We start from the raw sequence: 25,885 nt of genomic DNA, 5'->3' as shown, positions 1-25,885 counted from the left end.
CTACACTAGCAGGAAAAGGTATATAATTTAACCAACTTTTTGTATTTTAAAAGTATTGGTAAAGGTTCTGTCCGTCTACTTAAGTTTGAAAATGTTCTTTTTAAAAGATGAATTCACTTTCAGGGAGAGTGGGATTTTAGGTTTATGACAGAAAATTTGTTGCAGTGATTCCCAGACCAGGCTACACATTGGAATTAAGTTGGGGAGCTTGATAAAAATACAAATTTCAAGAATTCCTTCTGAACTCATTGAAGCAGTATTTTCATGTGTGCGTTTTGTCATTACATAATCCCGACTGCTTATCAGAACCACCTGTAAAGCCCTTAAAAAAATAGCATATCCACATGCCTCACCAACCTCATTATAATCAGTCCTTTTTGAGCCTCCCTATCCCAAAGTACTTAAATACTCAATTAAAAAAAGTACTGTTTACATTAACTCTGCTTTGAAGATAACTGTTACCCTGTTTCTTTAAAATAAAAAAAGGAGATAATATTATGTATGTAAAGGAGAAGTTCATGAAGTCTTTCTGACCAGGACTAAATGACTGAATTAAACTCAGTTTTTGTTAAATTAAACCGGTCTTCATGCCTTCCTGGGACTCACTGCCTAGCTGGTCTCATCACCCAATCCAAACTTTTCACAGGCACCTGCAATCTGGCTCCTTAATTGCTAGTAGCCACGGGAACTGGGAGTTTCACTTTGTGGTCAAACCAGGATGTAAAAGAAATACACTCTAAGGAAGGCAACCTTGACACAGGTGTCTTTTTGTGTAAAGTGGGCCTAATAAATGTTTAATTAACAAAAATGTTTATTAACAAGGATGTAATAAAAAAAAATTGTTTTGAAGGGATCTTGGAGCTAGCCTTACCTAAAGTTTCCCAGACAACTTAAACAGGGTTTTGTTTTAACAAGCTGTCTCTGGGAAATGAGGTACTGGTACTGAAGGGTTATCACAAATCCCTAAGATGCAGTATTGCCATTCTTGCTTCTAAGGAGCATTCTGGCTGTATTTCTTCTAAGACAGCTTTGTTCCTTCTTTTAGCAAGCAGTCCGGGGTATATTCAATACTATTCCTCAACGCCACAATTCAAAGGCGTCAATTCCTCTTTGGTCCTCCTTATTTGTCATCCAGCTTTCACATGCATATGAGGTGACTGAAAACACCATGGGTTGGGTCAGGCACACCTTACTCTTCAAGGTGACACCCTTACTTTTTAACACTTTAAAGAGGTCTTTTGCAGCAGGCTTGACTAACGCAATGCAGTCATTTGATTTCTTTTGACTGCTGCTGCCATGGGTGTTGATTCTGGATCCAAGTAAAATGAAATCTGTGACGTCAAGTAGTGTCTAGACAAGGTGAACCAGGGGAAAAATCGCACTGTCAGTCTAAGCCATCAGATGGCGATCCTGTTGTTTCTGTTACTCAGGCAGCCACTGTTACACCTCCTTCTCCTGCTGCCACTCCTCTCTTTCCTCCTCTGGCAGATGCCTCCCTTCATCTGCCTCTACCTCCACGTCTCCTTTTCTATTCTAAAAACATAGCAATTGAACTTCCTTATTGTGCTGAGGACTTTGGACTTATAATGGCCAAAGACAAGCCCCACATCAAGATGCCTTTTAAAATTAAGCAACCCGACCAAAGTGGGTAACTTCCACAAGTAAGTTTTACACTGTGGAGCAAGACAGAGCCAAGAGTCACAGTTAAGGATTTTCCCAAGCCCAGGGAAGATCTAGGTAAATTTACTGAGGAACTCCAAATTCTCACCTCTACCTACCAGATAGGAATTTCTGACCTTTATCAATTTATTCTTATGTTGTTGGGGCCTGGGGAGGCCCAATTGTGTATCACAGAGGCTGGATGGTATGGGAAAGGGACTCTGCACAGAGGCTGGATGGTATGGGAAAGGGACTCTGCTGATTCCCTTTTCACTAAAAACTACTAGAGATCTATTGTTGGAAACTAGGCAAATTTATCATCTGTTGATTAAAGCAATCCCAAGAGTACTTCCAAAAACAAACCTTCGAGCTTGTGAACAAGGGTAGAAGTGTACAAATTTTAGAGATAGATTAGAAATGTTCCTTAAACACTAAGGATTAAAATCAAAAGATTCCGAGATTGCCTTCAATTCTATTTTTGTCAATGGTTTGAACCTAGAGCTTCAAAACTGGTCAAATGCCACTGCTTAGACTGGAAACAGCTCCCTGTAGAAACCTTTTTGGACACTGTTTACAAAATGGCTCAAACCACTGAGCAGCAAAATCAGGCCTGTGAACAAAGAACTAAAACCAGGCAAGAAAAACAGATAGCCTAGGAGCTGCAAACTCCTGGGGTGCAGGAGTTCAATACTGGAGCCCAAAGGGGAGAAAACCAATTGGGAATACCAGTGTATTTTTACTGTAAGAAACCACAACATTTTAAATGGAAACATCTAAATTAAAGAATAAATTGGGAATGCTACCTCCTGCTTTGTCTCCAGTAGGATCAGTTGATGGGGCTCTGGGGATCAAAGGGGGTTTTTCCAGTAGTGGCTTTAAATAATCAGGGAAAAACTATTAGTACATAGGGAAAATTGCAAGTTTTTAACTGATACAAGAACCACTTTGTCAGCTTTGAATCCCATGTGATTGAAAAATCTCTTACCCTGGAGTAATAAAACTTCTAAAATTGTGGGAATTATGAACCACGAGCAAACTGTAACTTCTTCTCTGCCAGTTAATGTTTCTTTAGAATCTACAGAAGGTGTACAACCCTTTTTATTAAGTTTAAATACGTTTTATGTAAATGGAATTGTTTAAATACCTTTTATCTAAATGGAATTATCATCTACAATTTACTGAACAGGCAAAAATGCTTCTTAGAAGTTATCTGGGATGAGTGAATTATGGATAGTGAAGAAACTACTATTTTCAGGGACTTACTATGTCTTTACAGGAAGGCAACCCTCACCCAACCACTGATTCCATTTCCCGTGTCAGGCAGGCAGAAGTGCTGCTGCCACCTCAAGGGTGCCCAGTGACCATCACTGGGATGCTGGGTGGCCCTCCTGCCTCAGATTACCGTTCTGCAGTTCCAGAAATATTAGTTGCCATGTCTTCCACAGATGTTGGTGGAGGTTTGTCAACTGAACCCAACAAAATTCAAATAGATCATGCTAAGTCTTTGCCTAGGGTTTCATAATACCCTATAAGGAATGAAGCAAGGGAAAGACTAGCCACAATAAAACAAGATTTCCTTAAAAAAGGGACTCGTTATCTCTTACACTAGTCCATGTAACACTCCTGTTTTCTCTGTAAAGAAATCCCAGAATTGAGAATGGTCTTTTGTGCAAGTCTTATGAACCATTAACTGTGTAGTCATCCCGTGCTTTCTGATTTTGCCTAACCCCCACCTACTTTAATATTCCTCCTGAAACTACCCATTTTACTGTAATAGATTTATGCAGCACCTTTTTGGTGTCCTGGTTCACCCAGAAAACTAATACCTATTTGCTTTTATGTGGAATAATCAAAAGTTTACCTGGACGGTTATGTCCCAGGAGTATCCTGAAAGGCCCACTTACCTTTCCCAAGTTTTACACACCGATTTACAGTCTTTATAATTCGCTGATGGTTTTGCTCTCCTCCAATACTTTGATGATTTGTTAGTCTGTTCCCTTTTATTAGATGCATGCTTTTTAGGGATAATATTGTTACTACAGCATTTGGCCACTAGGTGGCATAAAGTATTCAAAAAATTACAATTGGCTCTACTTTCAGTAAACATTCACGGCATATTATGTCAACAAAGAGAGTTTATATGGACTCACAAAGGAAGGATTCAATTCAGGCTTTCCCTATCCCTACCACTACGCAGCAGCTGAGAGGATTCTTAGGGTTTTGTGGGTACTGTCATGCCTGGATTCTTACTTTTCCCTAATAGGTCAGCTGCTTTACCAGTTTTTAAAGGGACCTGCACTTGATCCATTTCGGTTATCTGAGGAGAGCATCCGAGTTGTTTTTAAGTTAAAGGAATCACTTCCCACCACCCCAGCTTTAGGATTTCCCAGTTATAAACTGGATTTTTCTTTGTATGTCCTGGAAATAACTAGAAAAGCTTTGGGGGTCCTCACTCAGACACATGGGGGGCAGCAGTGACCCATGGAATGCTACAGCTTACAATTAGATCCAGTAGCCAGGGAGTATCTCCCATGCCTTAGAGCAGCTGTCACCACAGCCTGGCTGGGGGAAGCCAAGCCAATATTGTACTCACGCAATTTTTTGGTGTGTATGTCCCCACGCTGTAGCTGCAATCTTAAATTCTTCCCTAATCCAGTATTTGTCCGCCAGCAGGGTAGCCTGCCATGAAGTCCTACTTTTAGCTGTGTCTGACATTATGCTGCACACTATTAACTTTTTAAACCTAGCTATCCTGTTGCCTATACCTGATGATTTTGAAACTGTTCTTCATGATTACTTGGATTTAACAGACCAGTCACTCACTCCAAGACAAGACCTGCAGAGACTTCCCTCCCCAATCCTGACTTGATTCTTTTTGTTGATGGGTCATATCTAAAACCAGATTCCTCTAGTTCTCGTTATTAAGGTGGATATACTACTACTACATCTACTGAGGTCCTGGAAAGCAACCCACTACCAGATGTTACTTCAGCCCAACAAGCTGAACTGACTGCACTCACCAGGGCTTGTGAGATGGCGTCCAGAAAATCCGTAATCATTTACATGGATTTGAAGTATGGCTTTGGAACTGCTGATAATTTGGGGATGTTATGGAAACAAATGGGGTCTTGAACAAATTAAAATTAAAAATCCCCTAGTGACTGACCTCCTGGACTCTCTCTTGCTCCCATCTGAGATTGCAGTAGTTAAAATCCAGGCCCATCAACCTAACAACATTCCCCAAATGGATTTAGAGGGAATGGTTTATCCGATGAGGCTGCCAAAAAGGCTGCACCTCAATCCACTGCTGACAGTCCCTGCCACGACCAGGATAAAAAAAACCTCGTAACCCGTTGCCATTAAGTCGATTCCGACTCATAGTGACCCCATTGGACAGAGTAGAACTGCCCCATAGAGTTTCCAAGGAGCGCCTGGTAGATTTGAACTGCCGACCTTTATGCTTAGCAGCCATAGCACTTAACCACTATGCCACCAGGGTTTCCCGGGATAAAAAGCAGGGAATAAAAGAATTAACGGCCTTTGAAACTGCCAAACTCTAATTATTTGAAAACCTTAATCCATGTTAAGTTAGGTCTGGCTAAGCAGAGTCCATGCCTTTTTAATTTCTCTTACTTTTTAAAAATCCTTAGCCGTTACAGCTTCTGAGGAAGAAGTCAAGGACTGGAGATATGCTGAGTTCTATCAGGGCTCCACTACGCAGCTCTGCATAGGCCTGGCAATAGACCTGTCCTGCCAGGTTGTTTACATGTGCCCTTACTCTGAACCTGTTTCACAGACATGAGGAACATGTCCAATGATGAAGTGATTAGTTTTTTAGAAAGACAATTTTTGGAAAGTTTTTTAGTCGCAGTCAAGCACGTTACATTCTTTCGCCCATGTTGCTTTCATTATGATGAATGCTTCTAGCAGTGATTGTTACAGACCTCCTTAGAAGCACTGTCCTGATTACCCCTCTATTCATGGCAAATGCCACACTTGCAATGCAGAATCCCTTGGAGCAGCCAAGGGTATAGCAACTGAAGACCCTAAACGGGACCCTCCAGTTTGGCATGATTTAGCCTGCCACCAGGAATATGCTCCTGAATTAGAGGTGGAACAGTAAATAAAAGAAGGCTGTAAATTTAATAATCTTCCCTGTGGGAAGGGCCTGATGCCAAATCTGTTGTCCCCAAGGACTTGCATATTCCCCTTGCACCCACCTTCTCCATGAAAGAACATCTGGCAGAGACAAAACAACAGGCATTTTACAAAAACATTTTTTGGGACAGTTTTGGAAGGCCGCGGACAAACTAGTCAAGTAATATTCTATCTACTCAGAATTTAATCCAGGTAAACATTATTAACCCCCACCTGGAAAGTATCCCTTGCCAACTGGCCAATGGTCAAATGGGAGATACGTTTTATGCACCTAACACCTGCCAATGGTTATATATTTTTACTAGTTATGATTCGCAGATATTCACATTGGATTGTGGCCTTTCCTTGTCTAAAAGCCACAACAGCATTTATCGCAAAAATGTTATTAAAATATATCCTTCCCACGTGGGGAATACTAGCTGTGCTTTGCAGTGACAGAGGAATCCACTTTATGGGACAAATAATAAAGGTCACTTGTTGTATTTTTCTGAGACTCTGCTGTCTTTATCATCCCTAGTCTTCTGGCCTTGTGGAAAGGACCAAGAGAATCATAAAAACTCAACTGGTGAAGCTCAGTGTCTACAGGATTGACCTAGCTGCAGGCCCTCCCGTCAAAATGTCAATGAACATGCCTTTCACCCTGCATAAATTAACTCCTTATGAGATTGTCATGGGTTGGACAATGAACTTACCATATTCAGTAGTCATTGCAGATTCAAATTTAATCCAAGCTGATTTATTGAAGTATTGCCAATCTTTGATTCACTATGCTAAAGAACATGCTACCTTTCTTAAAGAGGATTTTAACACTAAGAATATTGAAGAGCCTGCTACCTTTCCTCTATCTGGAGATTATGCCTATTGGAAAAAACATCAATTAAAGGATTCCCTTGAGCCTCGATGGAAGGGACCCTACTTAGTCTTATTCACAAATTCTTGTGCTGCCAAATTATAGGCAGTCAAGGGCTGGATTCATTTATCCCAACTGAAGGAAGCCCTGACTCCCAAATGGACAGTTGAGCCTCAGGAAGGATTAAAATTCAAACATTGCCAGGAAAACAAAAACAGATGACAGCTGGGTAGACTACTTTCCCAAGAACTCTGGACCTGGCCTGAAACTTCCTACACAGCCTGCGGTAAAATTTGGAGTGTCTGCCTTTTTCTTTACCATTTTTGATATCTCAGTATTGTTAGCTGTTATACATAATTGAGGAATTATATGCTGGTGGTTTTGGTGATATATTAAGCCAATTGTTATTTCTGAAATAAGTTATGTAAATGAGGGCTTTAACTCTTTGAATTTTTCTTAGTCACTAGGATCATATACTCTTTACCTGTGGGTGTTTACTGGTTTTAATAATCTAACTTATTTGTGGTGCCACCTTCTGACCATTATAGTTATTTTTGCTTTATCCAACTTTTTAACTTGTATGGGACTTTAGGACTACTCTTTTCTTGTCTTAAGTTTTATAACTGTTTCTACCATTTATATTCTATTAACTCCTTGCTATTAATGTGATCACTGGTTAATTTAGTAAAAAAAAAAAAAAAAAATTAGTAAGATCCATGAATTTTTGAAATAACATTATAACTTTTTATTAGTGTTTTAATTATATTTGTCCTTTGTTGGTTAATAGTCTTTTTATCCTCCTTTAAGCCTTTCATTGCTGAAATTTATTTTGTTATTGCTATTATTTAAATGTTAATACCCCCTGTTTATTTCTTTTGGGCTGTGTTTCTCCACTATGAAACTCTTCTTAAACTTATCTGTCATACCTGCTGCTCATCGCACCTCCCATTAATTGCTGGCAGAATGCTTTTCTTAAGCTCATTCAGGCAGCTGCACGATTCACAAATCTTACTGATTGCCGGATCTGTCATCCTTTACCCAAAACTGTACATGAGAACTCAGATCCATTAGCTACTCCCATACTAACTTACAGTTTTGTTCCCCTGCTACCACTAATTTTAACACCACCTCTAGGTCAGCCATATATGTGGGACTATGGTGTCCTCTGAGATACTGGCTCAACCCCAGGTCTCATGTTTCAATCTAACTAGGGTTAGAGCCAAAGAGTGTTTCAAAATACCCTGGGCCTCCTCTTCAGATTGTAAAAATGATCCCTTAATTTCATATAATACCTGTCTCAGACACTGGAATGTGGCTTTTTCAGGAAATTTAACAGCGTGTATACAGGGAAAAAGGTCTTTTTGTGGCCAAATGGAGGCTTGGTGAGGTTAGAACTACTGTCTATTTCCAACAACTTCTTGACAGAAAATTGGCTTGAACAGATAAACCAAACCACCCCTCTCCCAGGTAAACATGCCAGGACCAGCATAAAAAGAGCCCATACAGCTATGTATTTTTCTGTGGAGGATCAAGATACCTCACCTTTGACAATTCACATCCAAATGATGAGTCCTATACCTGGGCTTTATCTTGTTTGGATGACTGGAATATGACAGGCCATAGGGGAATCCCTTTAGACATCCATTCTTACAATGAGAGTTTACACTGGACTAACCACCTGAAATTATTGGAAAGGAGCAGAAACAACTGGTCAAGAGATAAGCAAGGGAGAGGTAGAGGGAACCCCTTAAAGGAGTTCAGTGGTTTAGGTTATAATTTTTTGAGGATATTTCTCTTAGTGCAGAGTAGGAGATTTACAACATGTCATCCGTAACATCTCCAGAACCATGGAAGAAATAGCAGATGATGTTGCCAATGCTATGACTGCTCAAGAGAAATTACTGAACTCACTTGTCAAAGTAGTTTTGGATAATCAAATCGCTCTAAATTTCCTGTTAGCCCAGCAAAGAGGGGTCCATGCTATAAATAACCTCTTGCACATCTGGATTAACATTTCAGGAGAAGTAGAACATGATACTACAAAAATATGTGAAAAGACCACCTGGTTACACATTACCAAAAAAAATACATTTGGTTTTTCCTTTTCTGATATGTTTAGCTAGTTACCCAACAGAGTGGGTGCCAAGATTAGGTCAATTCTGTTCTCCAGTGTTATGGTTTTAATGTTAAGTTATTGTAATCAGCACTGTTAAATGCCATATGAAAGTAACCACTGAAGCTCTGACCCACAGAAACAACCTGATGCCCATGCGCAACCTAATGTATGTGGAGGCAATGATCATTTTTAATGGGCTGGAAGAGTCGCATGTTTAGTTGAACTATATTGTAAGGTGACTCTAAGCCACTAAGTATTCTTCTAACCAATGTAAGAGCTTTACAATAGTATGGTGAAGAAAATCTGAAGCTGCCTAATAGCTACAAACACCTTGCAGAAGATGAATACTCCTCTGTGGGAGACCTAAGACCAGCTCACTCTGAAGAGTAGAACTCCCATACAGCAAAGGTAAAAATAAAATGTTTGCTGGTTCAAGCAGCTATCAGGAAGGAGCATAACCAATGATGATTTAAAACTAAGTCCATGCAGAAGAACTAATTCTTAACGTGATCAGAGGATGTGCAATAAAACCTCTGATCAAAAGAAGGGAAATGTAAAGAACTTCATGAAGCCTTTCTGACCAGGATTAAATGACTGAATTAAACTCAGTTTTTGCTAAGTTAAACTCATCTTTTTACACGCTTGCCTGAGACTCTATATTTGCCTAGCTGCTCTCAACAGAGTCAACCCAGACTTTTCTCAGGTACCTGCAATTTGGTTCCTTAACTGCTAGCAGTCATAGGAACCAAGAGAATTTCACTCTGCAATCAAGCCAGAATGTAAAAATAACACACTCCAAGGCAGGCAATCTTGACACTGGTGTCTTTTTGTGTAAAGAGGGCCTAAGAAATGTTTCTTTATAACAAGGGTATAATAAAAAAAATTGTTTTAAAGGGGTCCTGGAGCTAGCCTTATCTAAACCTTCACAGACAACTTAAAAGGGTTTTGTTTTAACAAGCTATTTCTGGGAAATGAGGTACTGGTACGGAATGGTTATCACAAATCTCTAAGACATCTGGTTAGAGCTGCTTAACATCAACCAGTAATGTTTTTATAACCTCTCCCAAGGGATATGTGACTATGACTGAAAACCTCTGAAATTACTCCCTGAACTCAATCACTGTAAGCCTTTGTTCCCAATTAACCAGTAGAAGCCCACTCTCCATCTCCTAACCCACCCTTCTTGTGACCTCAACCAAAGACTAGCCAAACAAACCACAGCATTGTAATTTCTTTGTTCCTTGGACTATATCTGTTCCTATTAGAGGCTCTCTTGCTGGAGTCATCAGTTCTCACTTATGTGAGCTGGTGTTAAGGACTGAGTGGTTTTATTCTCCACAACATGCACATACAAGAAAAAATCTCGCACGCCTTTGCTGTTCTTCTAACTGTCTCTGAAATATATCTTTTGCATATCTCACTCTTTCTTTCCAGTTTCCACTGATGGAAATTTATCTTCAGTATTACCCTCAAAAGCTCTAGTTTCAAGAAACTATTTCCTGATCTTGCCAATATATAATCCTCAGTGGAAAGCCTACAACATTCTTCGGCTTCTATGTTTCATGTCACTTACTTTAATCTCCCCTTCATATTCTAGACATTCAAAAAAATTATCATTTTATCTTTCCCTCTACTCTGTCCTCCTCATCACCTCCTTTCTAAATCCCTTGATGGATTTAATCTTTGTATGCCTCACAACAGTTACTGAAGATTCTCCTTCAGATGTTGTATAAATATTTGAGTATCTTAAGTAATCTAAATTGAGAAATGAGAATAAAATGGCTTATTAAAAACAAAATAAAACTAATATTTGCTGTATCACTGTTACTACGCCCATACTTTTGTCTGAGCAAACAAAGTGGTGCCCACTCACTCACTCTAGACTCTCTCAACTTGAGAGGTAACCACCGCTGGGTTACCTAATAGAATATGAAATGAGGGATATCACTGCTGATGTCAGATGGACCTTGGCTCAAAGTAGAGAAAACCAGAAAGATCTCTGCCTGTTTTATCAACTATGCAAAAGCATTCAACTGTATGGATCACACTGGAAAGAATGGGAATTCCAGAACACTTAATTTTGTTCACAAAGAACCTGTACGTGGATCAAGAAGCAGTTGTTCAAACAGGGAAAGGGGATACTGCACTGGAAAAGGCATGTGGCAGGGCTGTATTCTTTTACCTTACTTATTCAATCTATATGCTGAAAAAACAATCTGAGAAGCTGGGCTACATGAAGAACACAACATGAGGATTAGAGAAAGACTCATTAACCACCTAAGGTATGCAGATGACACAACCTTGCCTGCTGAAAATGACTTGAGGTACTTAATGATGAAGGTAAAAGATTATACTGCCTTCAGTATGGACACCTGAACATAAAGAAAATCAAAATCCTTACAAATGGACCAATAAACGTCATGGTAATGGTGAAAAAATGGAAGTTGTCAAGGACTTCATTCTTCCTGGATCAACAATCAATGTCTATGGAAGCACCAGTCAAGAAATCAAATGACATACTGTATTAGGCAAACGCGCGGCAAAAGATCTCTTTAAAGTGTTAAAAAAGCAAAGGTGTCACTTTGATGACTCAGGTGTGCCTGGACTGAAAAAGAATCGACGCATCTGAAATGTGATGCTTGTGAACAACACTGAATGTCATTCACTGCGAGAACAACAAACAAATCTGTCTTGGAGGAAGTACACCCAGAATACTCCTTAGAAGTGAGGACTGAGAGACTTTGTCTTGCTTACTTTGGACACGTTATTGGGAGGACCAATCCCTGGAAAAGGACATTCTCGGTAGAGGGTCAGCAGAAAAGAGGGAGACTATGAGTGAGGTGGACTGACACAGTGGCTGTAACAATGGGCTTAAATATAGCAATGATTGTGAGGATGGCGCAGGCCTGCACATTTTGTTATACACAAAGTCACAACGAGTTGGAGCTGACTTGACAGCACCTAATAACAATAGCAGGCAGGAGAATTGCAGCCTTTAAGGCTTTTTTTTCCCATTACTTAGGGAGTACTCTTCTGAATACTCCACTCAATGCCCTGTGAATTATGTTTTCCATACTCATAACGTAAAAACAATTGAGTTGGTGAAAACAAGCATTCCTAGCTCTCTTAGAGCTCAGAGATTGTTCCATCTGCTCCTTTTGAGTTGTTCCTTTCCACCCTCAGGTGCTTTGCTCACATGTGTTGAGCAGTACTCAGGTGACGACTTAAAGCACACCCTCTGCGTATCTCTGGAGCTTTTCCTCTGTGCAGCTGCCTCCTCTCTAGTACTCTACCCTTTTAACTGACTTCTGAGACTCCCAGTTCCATCTCCTCAATTCATGGAGATTGCTGAGCTCTGTCTGGATTCCTTTCCTTGTGCCGCAGCCTGAAACCTTGCTCTAGGCAGTAAGCTGGTACAATCATAGCTTTGTTTTGTTTTCTTTTTCTTAAGGATTACTGTCCTGCATTGTCTGATATCCACTGTTTAAAAACATTGTTTCAATTTGTTCAGTTTTTTAGTTGTTTCAGGTGGGAGGGTAAATTCAGTCCTTACTCCATCTTGGTTGGAAGTGGGAATCCAATTTATTTGACTTTGTATCTCTTTGCTCTTACGCTGAAAATCTTAATGGTACTTACATAATTACTTAGTTGTTTTATTCTATAAAACCTGTGTAATAATTTCAAAATAACACCAACATTACTACTATCAATGCAACTACTGAATGCAGTTCAAAATTTTGTTGTTGTTGTCATTTAGAACACATCTCACTAAACCTTGACAGTCAAAGTGTTTTCAAATCATTTGAAGTAATTCTTTCATGTGTGGTCCTGTCACAAACTTGATATACAGTTAGATTTGCTAGTTTCAGTTTACTTCAATTTTTATTTAGTTATTTTTTTCCAAGTTTGTCTTTTTAGGTATGCTAAAAAAAAAAAAAAAAATTACATGGTTCTAAAGCCAAACATAGGAGCCCTGGTGGTGCAATGGTAAAGCACTCAGCTGCTAACTGAAAGGTCAGCAGGTCTAACCCACTAGTGGCTCTGAAAGAGAAAAGACCTGGCGATGTGCTCTGGTAAAGATTATAGCCTAGGAAACCCTATGGGGCAGTTCTCCCCTAACGTACAAGTTCACTATGAGTCAGAATCGACTCTAGGCACGCAAAAACAACAAAGCTAAAACAATTAAAGACTATGATCATATACAGAAACCCTGGTGGTGTAGTGGTCAAGTCCTACGGCTGCTAACCAAAGGGTCGGCAGTTCGAATCCGCCAGGCGCTCCTTGGAAACTCTATGGGGCAGTTCTACTTTGTTCTATAGGGATGCTATGAGTCGGAATTGACTCGATGGCACTGGGGTTATGTACATATACAACATACATATATACATAAACACAAACATGTACATGTATGCATAAATATATGTATGTCTGTGTGTATACATCTTGTTTGCTTATCTGTTTCCTCTTCTAAGTCCCCCCCCACCCCAAACTCTGTAAGTAATTAGTTTTATTAGTTTTTGGTTTACCATTCCATATTCCATTGTTTCTCTCTGTATGTACGTGTATGTGTATGCTTGTTTCTTCAAATAAAAACGTGCTCTGGATATCACATGATAGTAACTTACACAGTTCTTAGTCATTCACTTTACCATCATGTAAACGTAGCATAATTTATTCTACCAGTCCCCTATTGTTAGTCATTCAGATTGTTTGTAGTCTTTTGCTATGTCACAAACACTGGCACAATGAATACTTATGCAAATTCCAACTATCCTTAGATTTTTCAAAGTAGAATTCTGAAGCCAAAGGGTAAATGCATAAACAATCATGATCAAAACCAACAAAATCAAACCCGCTGCCATTGAGTCCACTCTAACTCATAGAGACCCTATAGGACAGGACAGAGTTGCCCCGTAGGTTTCCAAGAACGCGCGGTAGATTCGAACTGTTGACCTTTTGGTTAGCAACTGTAGCTCTTAACCACTATGCCACCAGGGTTTCCAAAAATAGTAACTGTGACAGGTAATGCCAAATATCCTTCCACTAGCAATGCATGAGTATGCTAGTTTTCACAGGGCATTGCCCACAAAATACGTTGTCAAAATTTTGGATGACTGCCAATCTGATAAAAATCTGATAGATGAGAAAAATACCTCAGTGTAGTTTCCATTTGCAATTCTCTTATGAGCAAGATTGAATACCTCTTTACATGCTGAAGGGCCTTTTTTTGGCAGGGGGAGAACTGGCTGTTCATAGCTCTTATCCATATTTTTAGTTGGTGACTGGCGTTTCTCCTCTCAATTTCTGAAGCTCTTTAAAAAGTAAGGATATCAGCCCTCCAACTAAGTTACAGGCGTTGTTTTCCGGTTTGCCATTTGAATCTTTATTTCAATTAAGGTTTAGTTTTTGACCTTGTAAAAATTTACCTATACTCTGTCAAATTTATTAATCTCATCACTTCTGAATTCTGAATGAGTGGGAAAAGCTTTCTCCACTCTCAGGTTTTTCACTCTGATTGCCTGCATGCTTAACAGATTTCACGCTTAAAGATCAGATTAACTATTTATAAAATCCTTGTTTCAGTTCATTTCAGTGAGTATCTTAAACATGTTGCTCTACTGCCGTTTTGTTTCAAGCACTGTGGTCAAGAAGTAGCATGCCGATCTGATTTTCTATCCCTTAAATCAATTGATCCTTTGCCTGGGTGCTCAAAGGATCCCCCCATCCCTACCTTTCAAAGTCTAGTAATTTCACTGGCATGGATTGATTTTTCCAGGATCATGGTATGTCTTTTCAACATGTGGGTTCAAATCTTTTACTTCAAGAAAGTATTCCTGAATTAAATATTTAATGTTTGCTCAGTTCTACTTGTTTTCTTCAGAAATGCCAATTACGTGTACATTCAATCTTCTCTGTCTTCTATATCATATTCTCTCAAGTCCTTTTCATTACTTTGTGTCTTCTTTTTCCTCTTTTATCCCCTATTTCCTTTATAGTACTTGTCATAGTATCTATTTACACTTCTATTCTCCCAGTTTTATCTTCATTTCTGAATTTTCCCCAGATTAGTTCAAGGGGTGTGTAGACTATTTTCACATCCTCTTGTTTATTCAGCTCATTTCTGAACTTTTCAATTTCTGACTTATGCTGTTCTTTCATGGCTTCCATGGTTTTAATTCATTTTTGAACATTTTATATCAAAGTTTTTCATGTCTTTCTAGGTACTTTAATCACCTCTCAGCATTTTGTTCAGTTCTCCTTTTCCTCCCCGCCCCCCCGCCCCGCCCAATATCTTTGTATGATGGTTGACTGGAATTCTCTTCTGTTGCTCATGTGTAAATAAGATGGAATTTTGGAATTTTTAAGGTTCTAGTTTAGGAGACTGGAATGGGCCAGAGTGGGTTTCCTAGTTTCATTGCTCAGGGGCTTCCTTCTTCGTAATTACAGAAGTATTAGAAAAGATGGCTTCTATGTGTAGCCACCTACATAGTTCTGAGATTCTCTCCCTCATATCTGAGACTTTACTAGCTTGTACAAACTGGATACGATCCTCAGCAGTTTGGATTTTTTCCTTCCCCTTAGGATGTATCTTTGTCCTTTTGTAAGAGTTTTGTTGAGTTTTTCTAAGGTCTTTGAGGACTTAGGATGCTCCAGTTCCTTCTGACCTTCTCAAGGCCCCTTTGTGGAACTCTGTGGCCTTTCTGCACTCTTCCTATGCAGTCTTCCCATTTTAACAGATGACCTTGAAGGTTATCTGTAGAGGGGAGAGAGTCCTCTGAGTGGAATCTTCCCCTTTTGGCTGACTATTTGCCCATAGGGCCCTTACGAACTCCCCTGTTGCTTCCTTTTGCAACTGCCACACATCTACTAAGCAAATTTGGGTCTCTGCTGTCATGATGGTTTGAATACTTATTTTTATTCTGGGGTTGGAGGAAATACCTTATCGCTAATTTTTTTTTTAAAGAAAATGTTGTTTGCGGTGTCCTTATTCTGCTGTATTTTAGGCCTTTCTGTTTTAACAAATAGATTTGAAGAGATTCACGTATTGTGCTGTCTTCAAGACCTTATCTCGACTAGGCAATTTTTTTTTTTTTTTTGTAAGGATAAAAAACATATGACGGCATGCTTGAACATCCAAACCAAATGCAAACCTGGTGTCATCGAGTCGATTCTGACTCATAGTGACCCTATACGACACAGTAAAACTGTCCCATAGGGTTTTGAAGGCTGTAATCTTTACGGAAGCAGACTGCCACATCTTTCTCCCATGGAGTGGCTAGTGGGTTCGAACCACCGACCTCTCACCAGTTGAGTGCTTAATCACTGTGCCATTAGAGCTCCTTATGATTTAACAACCTGATATTGTTTTCCTTTTAATAGTTTAAATAATTGTAATTATACAAAACACAAAAACAAAAGAAAACGAAACACAATTGCCATTTTCTTTAAATTACTTACGTTCTTCTTGGCCTTAATCTCTGATCACTATAGGGAATCAATGCCACGAGTTGGTTTTCTTGTCCTAAAAGTACAAGAAGTTTGATTTAGAAATTTATTAACATGATTAATTAAAATACAGTGGGGCTCTGCATCACATTCTGGTTTGGAAAGATCAGAATATCATCTAGCTCTCATCTCATTCCTCTAGGAAAGTGCTCTAGAAGTTAAAAAAAATTATTCGGTAGTTTAGCTCCATATCAGACACTACGTTTTTTCACACCTATGTATCTGTTGTTGTTAGGTGACCTCGAGTTGGTTCCAACTCATAGCAACCCCATGTAAAACAAAACGAAACACTGCCTGGTCCTGTGCCATCCTCACAGTTGTTGTTATGCTTGAGCCCACTGCTGCTGCCACTATGACAATCCATCTCTTCCTCTCTTTTGCTGGCCCTCTATTTTACTAAGCACGATGTCCTTCTCCAGAGACTGATCCCTCCTGATATCATATCCGCATGTCTTGCTGGTCAAAAACATTACAAAGAATGAGTACTCTATTACTTTCTTCCACTGAAGATCTAAAATACCCCTGCTTTTAAAAAAAAAGACAAAAAACCCCAAACCCATTGCCGTAGAGTCGATTCCGACTCACAGCAACCTTAGAGGACAGGGTAGAACTGCCCCATAGAGTTTCCAAGGAGTGCCTGGTAGATTTGAACTGCTGACCTTTTGGTTAGCAGCTAAAGCGCTTAACAAAAATCACACTACTTGATTTACGAACAGCAATCTGGTAGAGCTGATCACTCTCTCCTCCTTGGTGGATTTTCTTCACTTGTCTTCCAGGAAACCACACACACAGGAATTTCTTACTCCCACTCTAGCTGCTCTTTCTCAGTGTCCTTTGCTAATAATTCCTTCTCATCTCACTGACTTTGAAATACTGGAATGCCTCAGGGTTCAGTGCTGGGCCTCTTCTCTTCTGTATCCACACTAGGAAATTTGGTGCTCTTATCTACCTCATGGCTATAAGTACCATCTATACACTGCTGGCCTTATCTATATCCTTGAATTCAGGCTCTTTTAACTAACTGTGAGCCCTGGTTATGCAGTGGTTAAGAAGATGGCTGTGAACCAAAAGGTCGGCAGTTTGAATCTCTGCTCCTTGGAAACCCTATGAGGCAATTCTACTCTGTCCAATAGGGTCACTGTGAGTTGGAATTGACTTGATGCCAACAGTTTGGTTTGGTTTACTGTCTTTGGCCCTGATGGCAACAGGTTTGGTTTTTATAGTTAAGTGAGTAGCCCTGGTGGCACAGTGGTTAAAGTGCAGAGCTGCCAACCAAAGGTTGGAGGTTTGAACCGATCAGCTGCTCTGTGTGAATCTGTGTCCATAAAGATTTACAGCCTTGGAAACCCTACTGCTGTCAAGTCGATTCCTACTCATAGCAACCCCTACAGAACAGTGCAGAACTGCCCCACAGGGTTTCCAAGGCTGTAAATCTTTACAGAAGCAGATTGCCACATCTTCCTCCCACGGAACAGCTTCTGGGTTTAAACCACTGATCTTTTGGTTACAGGTGAGCACTTTAACCACAGGACTCCAAACACAAGGTACCTTTATTATTTCTGCCTGTTGCCACTGATACTAAAATAGTCTGGGGGTGGGGGTTGGGGCTCCCTCTAACACAAAATGTAGTAAAAGAACTACGATATGCCCTCTATAGACGCCAGATAGTCCTAAAGGTTTTCACTCAAAAGACAGTACATATCTATTACAAAAAAACCCCAAACCCACAGCGACCCTACAGGACAGAGTAGAACTGCCCCATAAGGTTTCCAAGCTTATAATCTTTAGGGAAGCAGACTGCCACACCTTTCTTCTGTGGCGTGGCTGGTAGGTCTGAACTGCCGACCTCTGAGTTAACAGTCAAGCACTTAACCATTGAGCCACCAGGGCTCTCTACTACAATAACCAAAAAAACCCACTGCCATTGAGTCAGCTCCAACTATAGCAACCCCACAGGACAGAGGACTGCCCCACAGGGTTTCCACGGAGTGGCTGGTAGATGTGAACTGCCAACATTTTGGTTAGCTGCTGAGTTCTTCTCCACTGTGCCACCAGGGCTCCCTCTACTATAACAGCAGGTGAAGGAAAAAATACTGGGGTCAGGGGGGTGGTTTCCATTGCTGTTGCCTTAGGAACTGTAATAATTAATATTCATATCCCGGTTTTTTTTCGTGTGTGTGTGTGTGTGTATCCTTTAAAGATAACTCACATGAAGTTTTAATTCTAAGAATTTTTAGAACACAGTGAAAGGCTTAAACAAGTGGGTTGTGTATTTGTACAAACGCCTGCAATCTTTATGTAAAGCAGAAACAATGCAATAACACATACCCCTAGGAATTCTTCCTGTTCCCTGACAAGTGGGACAAGTGACACTATCTCTTCCTGTGAATTCCACATACGGAAACTGAGAGACATCTCCATTTCTTGTATCTTCATTATGGACTTCACTATTAACCAATCCATTCCTCATATTTTCAGTTGATGTGACTCCATCGTAACCATCCTCTTTATTTGAATGCAAAGGCAAATGAGAAAAAGACTTCCCCATGTCTGAAAAAGAAGAAAAATCATACAGTAAACTTCAAGAAAAAGTACAGTCAAAATATTATATTTGTACTGATGTAATTAATTTGAAACAAATTTCAAGGGAGTGTTCAAGTTACTTTTTGGATTAGAATTATATTCTATCAAAATAATGTCTAAAAAAAAGTGAGCCATTTACTAGAGTTCAGAAGCGTTTTTCCCACAAAATATCACGAAATGACATCAAACTTGTTATAAGAATAGGTATACAAACACTGACAAAGGTCTGTACTTTCTCAGAGTTCTCTGGAGAGAAACATGCAGGCTTCATTTGTTTTAGAAATGAAACAAAAACACATTCTACCTTTAAAATAATTACCACTAAAGACAAAAGTTGCAGTCACTCAACATAGCACAAACAGCAGGTGAAAAATTAAACCACTAAACAAAATTGTAGAATGAGAAATAAAGATATATTTTCACTATTTCTTCATTAAAAAAAAAAATCTCTGACATTGATTACATTCTTTGAGTTGTGCAACCATTCTCACTCTGCTTTTCTGAGTTGTTCCTCGATAAGCTTACTGCCCCCTAAGGTTCCTACTTAATCTTTGAAATTGTCATTGTCAATTTGATCCCATATACCAAAAACAAACAAACAAACCCACTGCCATTAAGTAGATTACGACTCACAGCGACACTATAGGACAGAGTAGAGCTGCCCCATAGAGTTTCCAAGAGTGCCTAGTGGACTCGAACTGCTGATCTCTTGGTTAGCAGCCATAGCACTTAACCACTATGCCACCAGGGTTTCCTGATCCCATGTAGATAGGTCTTAAACGATCATAATGCTCAAGGCAGACTTTTTTTTACTAGTTAAACTATGCTATTATTTGGTTTTATGAAGACTTCGGGGAATATTTTTGATTTAAGGTTTACAGATTATCTCAGGGCAATACTTTCGGAGGTTCAATCAGCCTCCATGGCTCCAGAAAGTATGGAGTCCATGAGAATTTGAAATTCTGTTCTACATTTTCCCCTTTTAATGAGGATTCTTCTTAGAATCTTCGATTACAAATGTAATCAATGCCACTGAATTGTATATGTAGAAACTACTGAATTGGTAAATGTTTTGCTGTGTATAGTCTCACAACAAAATAAATAAAATTTTAAAAGAATCCACATACAAGCTGCCTATATAAGTTCCAAAACAAACGATTTATGATTTCTAAAAAAGCATTATTTTTCTCTTCATTTGGCCCAGTTACATAAAGTTGGAACCAAACCATTTACCAGGTACAGGTGGTTGAAAGGCGAATTAGCATCCCTGTCCCCACATCTAACCTTGCCGCCTAGTGAGATACCACAAGAGCTGGGTTCAGTGGGCCTCAGAGCTTGCCCCAGAGGCAATGGCTCCAGGATCTCAGTTAACGCAGGTGGGGGTGTAAGGCGCAGTCCACTGGAAGGCCTTAAGGGGAAAGACAAAAAAGGCAAAGCCAAATGGCTCTCGGGCGGGCCGTTCTCTATCCTTATGCAACAGTTGCCTAACAGAGTCTGCCTCTTACAGGTGTTTCGTCAAAGCTTATGGCCAAGCGCCAGATTTTACCCGGTACTAGGCATCCCTGCCTCCTCGCCAGGTTTTTGTCTGAGCCCTGAGCGTTCAATTCGTTTATTCTTGGAGACACGTTGATTTATTAACAGGTGCCAAACACCTCCTCTTCCCTATGCTCGATGTTTTTATCACAGTCTCTTAATTTCCTGAAAACCAACACGGATCTCAGACTGGGTAAAATTAAAAACAAAAAAAGTACAGCAACCTATCCTTAAATGGGTCGTGATCCCCTGCACAAAATACTGATTCTAGTTCTGAAAAAGCTTGAGATACAGGAAAACCAGCAGCTTTCAAAAGCGCTGTAAACGAAACCCAGCATACAGCCTACGCATTAAGGGTAAGAAAAAAAAATTCAAACCAACCATGCAAAAAACCTCACGAACAGTCAAAACTGGCCAGCGGGCCACGCAAGGCGTGGGGGCCCGAATCAACCCCCAGCGCCCGACTTGTGCCGACCCGCAGCCCCTTGGCAGGCGGCGCGGCCCGCAGGGTAAGTCACACGACACCTCCACCTCCCAGCCTGCGCGCCGCCCGGCCCCGACGGCCTCCCCTCCTCCTCCTCGTCCGGCCCGTCTCTTCCCGTGGCGCCGCCGCCGCTGCTCGGTCCCGTTCCCAAAGGGGACCTGAGGGCTGCGATTCCGGGGTCGCTCACCGGCAAGCGGGGCGCAGCTGCGCACTCCCGGACTGCTCCGACGCGGACAGGCCCGGGGATGGGTCACGAAGTCCGCAGTTGCGGACGCGGGGGTGGCCCGTGGGGCGCCGCCGGCTGCAGGCGGAGGAGGAGCAGCACAAACACAGCATCAGCTGAAGCCCGCGCCTGCGCAGAGCGCTCCCCAAAGCGCCAACGAATGCACTACGCATGCGCCTTTCCTCGGCTTTCCTGAAGCCCGGACGCGCAGCCGATGTGATTGTGACCTTTTCCGATGTGGACAACCATGTTTCTCCAGACCTGAAAGTAAATTATGGCCGCTCTAATTCTGGAAGCTTTCAGAGTAGTCCCTCCTGCTTTTTTCCCTAGCAGTCCATTTCCTCTTGCAAAAGGGGAAAACACGCACGTCCTCACCTGAGCAGACCCCCGGCCCATGCTCTAGGTGTCGTCCATGACACCTGCCTCGCACACAGGTCCGGCAGCCAAAAAGTTACGTCTATTTTAACCTAGAATCTCTTGCCCACTAGGAAAGGGAAACTGCAAGCGAACAGGACCCCTGGTTTTGGTTTTTGTTTGGTTTTGGTTTTGCTTATGCTGTCTCTCCTTTTTTACTTGTGCTGTCTGATTCGTGGTCCTTAACTCAGTGGTTAGCTATGCTGTGGTGAGACCCAGGGTAAAATCCTAGTGCCACACGTCATCGCTGTGACTTGGAGCTACTCTCTCCAACACTTCTAAGCCTAGATATTCTCATTTAGGAAATAGGAATAATAATACAGAGTTGTTCTGAGGTTTAAATGAAATTGTAATAGCTACCAAGAGCAGACTACTCTCACTATCTGCGAAAGGTTAACATTTAATGAATGGTAGCTATTGTTAGAATCAAATTCACAAGATACGTAGTAAACAAGCAAAGAACCATAATGGTAATTTATTTCTCTATTCTGACAGGATCACAGTGTGTTTGGCCAATGGAATGTGAAGATATGGAGTAGTAATATAAGAAATGGAAGGTAAAACAATACACCATTTAATATTTCCAGTGATTATATCCAGGTTGGTTAGGTGAAGATGTTGGTGAAGATGTAAATTCTTAACTGTTTTCTAGTGGGACAGGCAATATATATCAAGACTTAAAAATGCTGACATCCTTTGGCACAGCAATTCCACTCTTAGGAATTGATCCTAAACCTCATGAGAGCTTTACAACCATTTATGTACCAGGTGTTTTTCCTTCAGTAACCTAAAGGTCTAACAAAGGGATATTAATTAAATTGTTATTTTTCATCCTGCTTTATTTAGCTCATGTCTGAAGTTGTGGGGAAAAAAAAAAGAGCAACTCCAAAGCTTTTTCTAAAAAGCTTCCTTTGAAGGTATGACTGTCCGCTTCTTAGACTTACTGAGTTATTTGAATTAAGGAACAGCCATGCAGTGACATCCTATAAAGCCAGTAAAACTCATATCGTGGAGATGTTTTGTTACATGGGGAATGATAATAATACCTTAAAGAATAAAGTAGGATGCAATAGGTAAGAGAATATATAATATTAAAATAGTATATAATTCTTTCTGGCTTGACTTCAGGAATGACTCCCTAGATAGATAGCGGAACTACCATTTCCTGTAACCACTGTCCCCCATTCAACCCCTTATTTTCATAATCGAAATCTTCACATTCCCTTTCTTTTAAAAGCTGTATCCTGTATTAAATTCTGCAAATAATTCCTCTCTCCAATCTTTGTGTCCATATTTCTCTTTTTTAAAATAATATTTTATTGCATTTTTGGTGAAAGTTTACACAGCAAATTAGGTTCCCATTTAACAGTTTTCTACACAAGTCGTTCAGTTCATATTGCTTTTAAGGTAAGATCTTCTATATGTCCTGTGTCCCCTCCGTGTTGCCTCACTCTAATATGGGGCTAATCTTCTCTTTCCGTATGTTAAAATGTCATTTCCAAAATATGAATTTAAAGCTCATGAATGATTTCCGCTATAGTTATTTGAATCTTTTGTAGTCTCATTATAATAATCATCATAATTTCTAATAAGAATAATTATTGTTGTTGTTAGGTGCTGTTGAGTTGGTTGCCACTCATAGTGACCCTGTGTACAACAGAATGAAACACTGCTCAGTCCTGTGCCATCCTGACGATCGTTGTTATGCTTGAGCCCATTGCTGACCACTGTGTCAGTCCATCTTATTGAGGGTCTTCCTCTCTTCCATTACCCTCTATTTTACCAAACGTGACATCCTTTTCCAGGGACTGGACCCTCCTGATAACATGTCCAAAGTAAGTGAGATGAAGTCTCACCATCCTTACTTCTAAGGAGCATTCTGGCTGTACTTCTTCTAAGACAGATCTGTTCATTCTTCTGGCAGTCCATGGTATATTCAATATTCTTCACCAACACCACAATTCAAAGATGTCAATTCTTCTTTGGTCTTCCTTATTCATTGTCCAGCTTTCAAATGCATTTGAGGCATTTGAAAATACCATGGCTTGGGTCAGGCGCGCCTTAGTCTTCAAGGTGACATCTTTGCTTTTTAACAGTTTAAAGAGGTTTTGTGCGTGGTAGGACTAGTTTAACCCAGTGAAGGATGATCTGTTACAATATCTGGTATTTGCTCTTAAATTATTTCATGTTTTGTGTGTTTTAATTACATTTTATGGTCTGTAAATCTTTGGTAATAATCTGACACACATAGTTTTCTGTTCATGGTGCTTTGTGGTATGATGGTGAGGAACCACATTTAAACATGTGGCAGAGTGATGTAGAGAGACCAAAGGAGCATCCAGAAGCAGTGATATGACACCACAAAGTCATGGAGACTTGAGCCAGGATCAGAGCACAGAAAACAATGACAGTCAATTTTTAACAAAAGTTAGAAGCCCTCCTCAGAAATCTTCAGAAAAAACTGGGGAGTACAGCCCACTAGAGAACAGGGTTTAGGTAGAGTTCAGCTGCTAACCAAAAGGTCGGCAGTTCAAATCCACCAGCTGCTCCTCGGAAACTGTATGGGGCAGTTCTTCTCTGTCCTGTAGGGTTGCTCTGAGTTGGAATCAACTCAATGGCAGTGGGTTTGTCTTTGGAAAGGGTGACCGTAGAAGACTGGAGAACTAGGGAGACATGTTGGGTAATTACACATACGGAATCTCTACTCAGGTATTTTCAGTTTCTTGTCTATTTCCAATTCTAATCTCAAATTTAATCTAATGAGAAAGAATGGGAAGCAGAACCTTCTTGGTTTCAAAGGGTGGAGCCACAGCCTCCTAGCTTACAAAGAGTTGAATCTTCGTCAACTCATTTTTGGAGTGTGGGGCTACCATTAAGGTGTGCCAGGGACATGGAGCCACCACCAGAGCTGAAGGGGTGAGGCCACTATGCCCAAGGGGCAGAAAAATGGGGTTTCCTGGGGCTGAGGTAGTAGGGTTGCCACTCAGATGGCCTAGGAGAATGGGGCTTCCCAAAGACAAAGGAGCAGAGTTGTTGTCCCAGTGAGGCTGGAAGGTGGACCTGAAGCCCAGGGCTGAGGGACCTCCACCCAGAATCCAGAGGGTGTGGCCAACACCCAGAGTCTAGAGAGCAAGACCATTGCCTAGATGGTCTCAGCGAACAGAGGATTATTATCAAGCCTTGAGAGCTAATGTAAATTTTTCTTGGGGGTTTTGGACTTGCTTGGTGCTTGTTATCTCCTTTTTCCCTCCAGTTTCTCCCATTTGTAATGGAAATGTCTACCTTGTGCCTGTTCCACCATTGTACTTAGGAAACATAATTTGTCATCTAGATTTTACAGGTTCACAGATAAAAGGAATTTTGCCCCATGATGGAATACTCAAGGATGGTGAGACTATGTCTCACATACTTTGGACATGTTATCAGGAGGGATCAGTCCCTGGAGAAGGACATCATGCTTGGTAAAGTAGAGGGTCAGTGAAAAAGAGGAAGACCCTCAATGAAATGAATTGCCACAGTGATTGCAACAATGGGCTCAAGCATAACAACGATTGTGAGGAGGGCGCAGGAACGGGCGGTGTTTGTTCTGTTGTACATGGAGTTGGTATGAGCCGGCACCTACTTGAAGGCACCTATCAACAACAACAACATGCCTGTTGTTATAATTTCAGTTGGAAATTGGTAGTCTTTGTTATGTTAATGAGACATGATTAGTGTAGGGTGTATTTTCAGTCAATCTATTTTGACAGAGAAAAGAGATTAAACACAAACTAATAAACCAAGATGAGGGAAGAGAGATGCCACACCACATGAAGATCACCCAGGAGGAGAAACTCAAAGAGACAAGGACGTTCCTCCAGAGCTGACAGAGAGAGAAAGCCTCCCCCTAAAGCAGGCACCCTGAATTCAGACTTCTAGCTTCTTAAACTGTGAGAAAATAAATTCCTGTTTGTTAAAGCCACGCACTTGTGGCATTTCTGTTATAGCAGTGCTAGATAGCTAAGATAGGGTCTTAAACAAATATGCTTTTAGATATTTCTAACTTTTTCATGCATACTCTTTTGCAACAGGTCAAGAATATTAATATTACTTGTGTTTTCAAGTATTAGCCTAGTACTTCACATATAACACAGCCATAAGTTCTTCTTTTAAGTGATAACAGGATTTATCAAATTAGAATTCATTCAAAATGTATTCCAGGGCAACGCTTGTTAAATTTTTTTTATGTCACGAATCTCTTTAGCAATCTGACTTTCCTCTCCCAAGAAAGGAAAGAGTCATACAAAAATGCTTCGTATTTATTTTTAAACGGTTCACAGATTCCCTTGAAGTCTCTCCATGAAGTCCAGATTTAAAAAT

The 25,885-nt window shown here is 40.5% G+C and overlaps 1 protein-coding gene and 1 long non-coding RNA gene across 5 annotated transcripts in view; one reads left to right on the top strand and one right to left on the bottom strand.

Annotated features, from left to right (window-relative positions):
- TMEM106B (transmembrane protein 106B) overlaps nt 1-21,160 on the bottom strand; it is a 39,735-nt gene extending 18,575 nt beyond the window's left edge. For all 3 annotated transcript variants that reach the window (XR_007518406.1, XR_007518407.1, XM_049893445.1), the window contains exons 1-3: nt 21,077-21,160; nt 18,618-18,839; nt 16,242-16,305 (exon numbers count right to left, since the gene is read on the bottom strand). Coding sequence is in view for 1 of the 3 variants with exons in the window: in XM_049893445.1 (XP_049749402.1) it covers nt 16,242-16,305; nt 18,618-18,837 (284 nt within the window). In the remaining 2 variants the exon portion in view is untranslated. The remainder of the gene's footprint in view (nt 1-16,241; nt 16,306-18,617; nt 18,840-21,076) is intronic.
- Nucleotides 21,161-21,303: 143 nt separating this feature from the next.
- LOC126081498 (uncharacterized) overlaps nt 21,304-25,885 on the top strand; it is a 76,767-nt gene continuing 72,185 nt past the window's right edge. For both annotated transcript variants that reach the window (XR_007518408.1, XR_007518409.1), the window contains exons 1-2: nt 21,304-21,379; nt 22,022-22,083. This is a non-coding gene — a long non-coding RNA (uncharacterized LOC126081498). The remainder of the gene's footprint in view (nt 21,380-22,021; nt 22,084-25,885) is intronic.

This window comes from Elephas maximus, chromosome 8 (assembly GCF_024166365.1).
Source record: "Elephas maximus indicus isolate mEleMax1 chromosome 8, mEleMax1 primary haplotype, whole genome shotgun sequence".
Taxonomy (NCBI): Eukaryota; Metazoa; Chordata; class Mammalia; order Proboscidea; family Elephantidae; genus Elephas; species Elephas maximus.
Note: the sequence above shows the minus strand (reverse complement) of the source record. Positions and strands in the feature narration are given on the sequence as shown.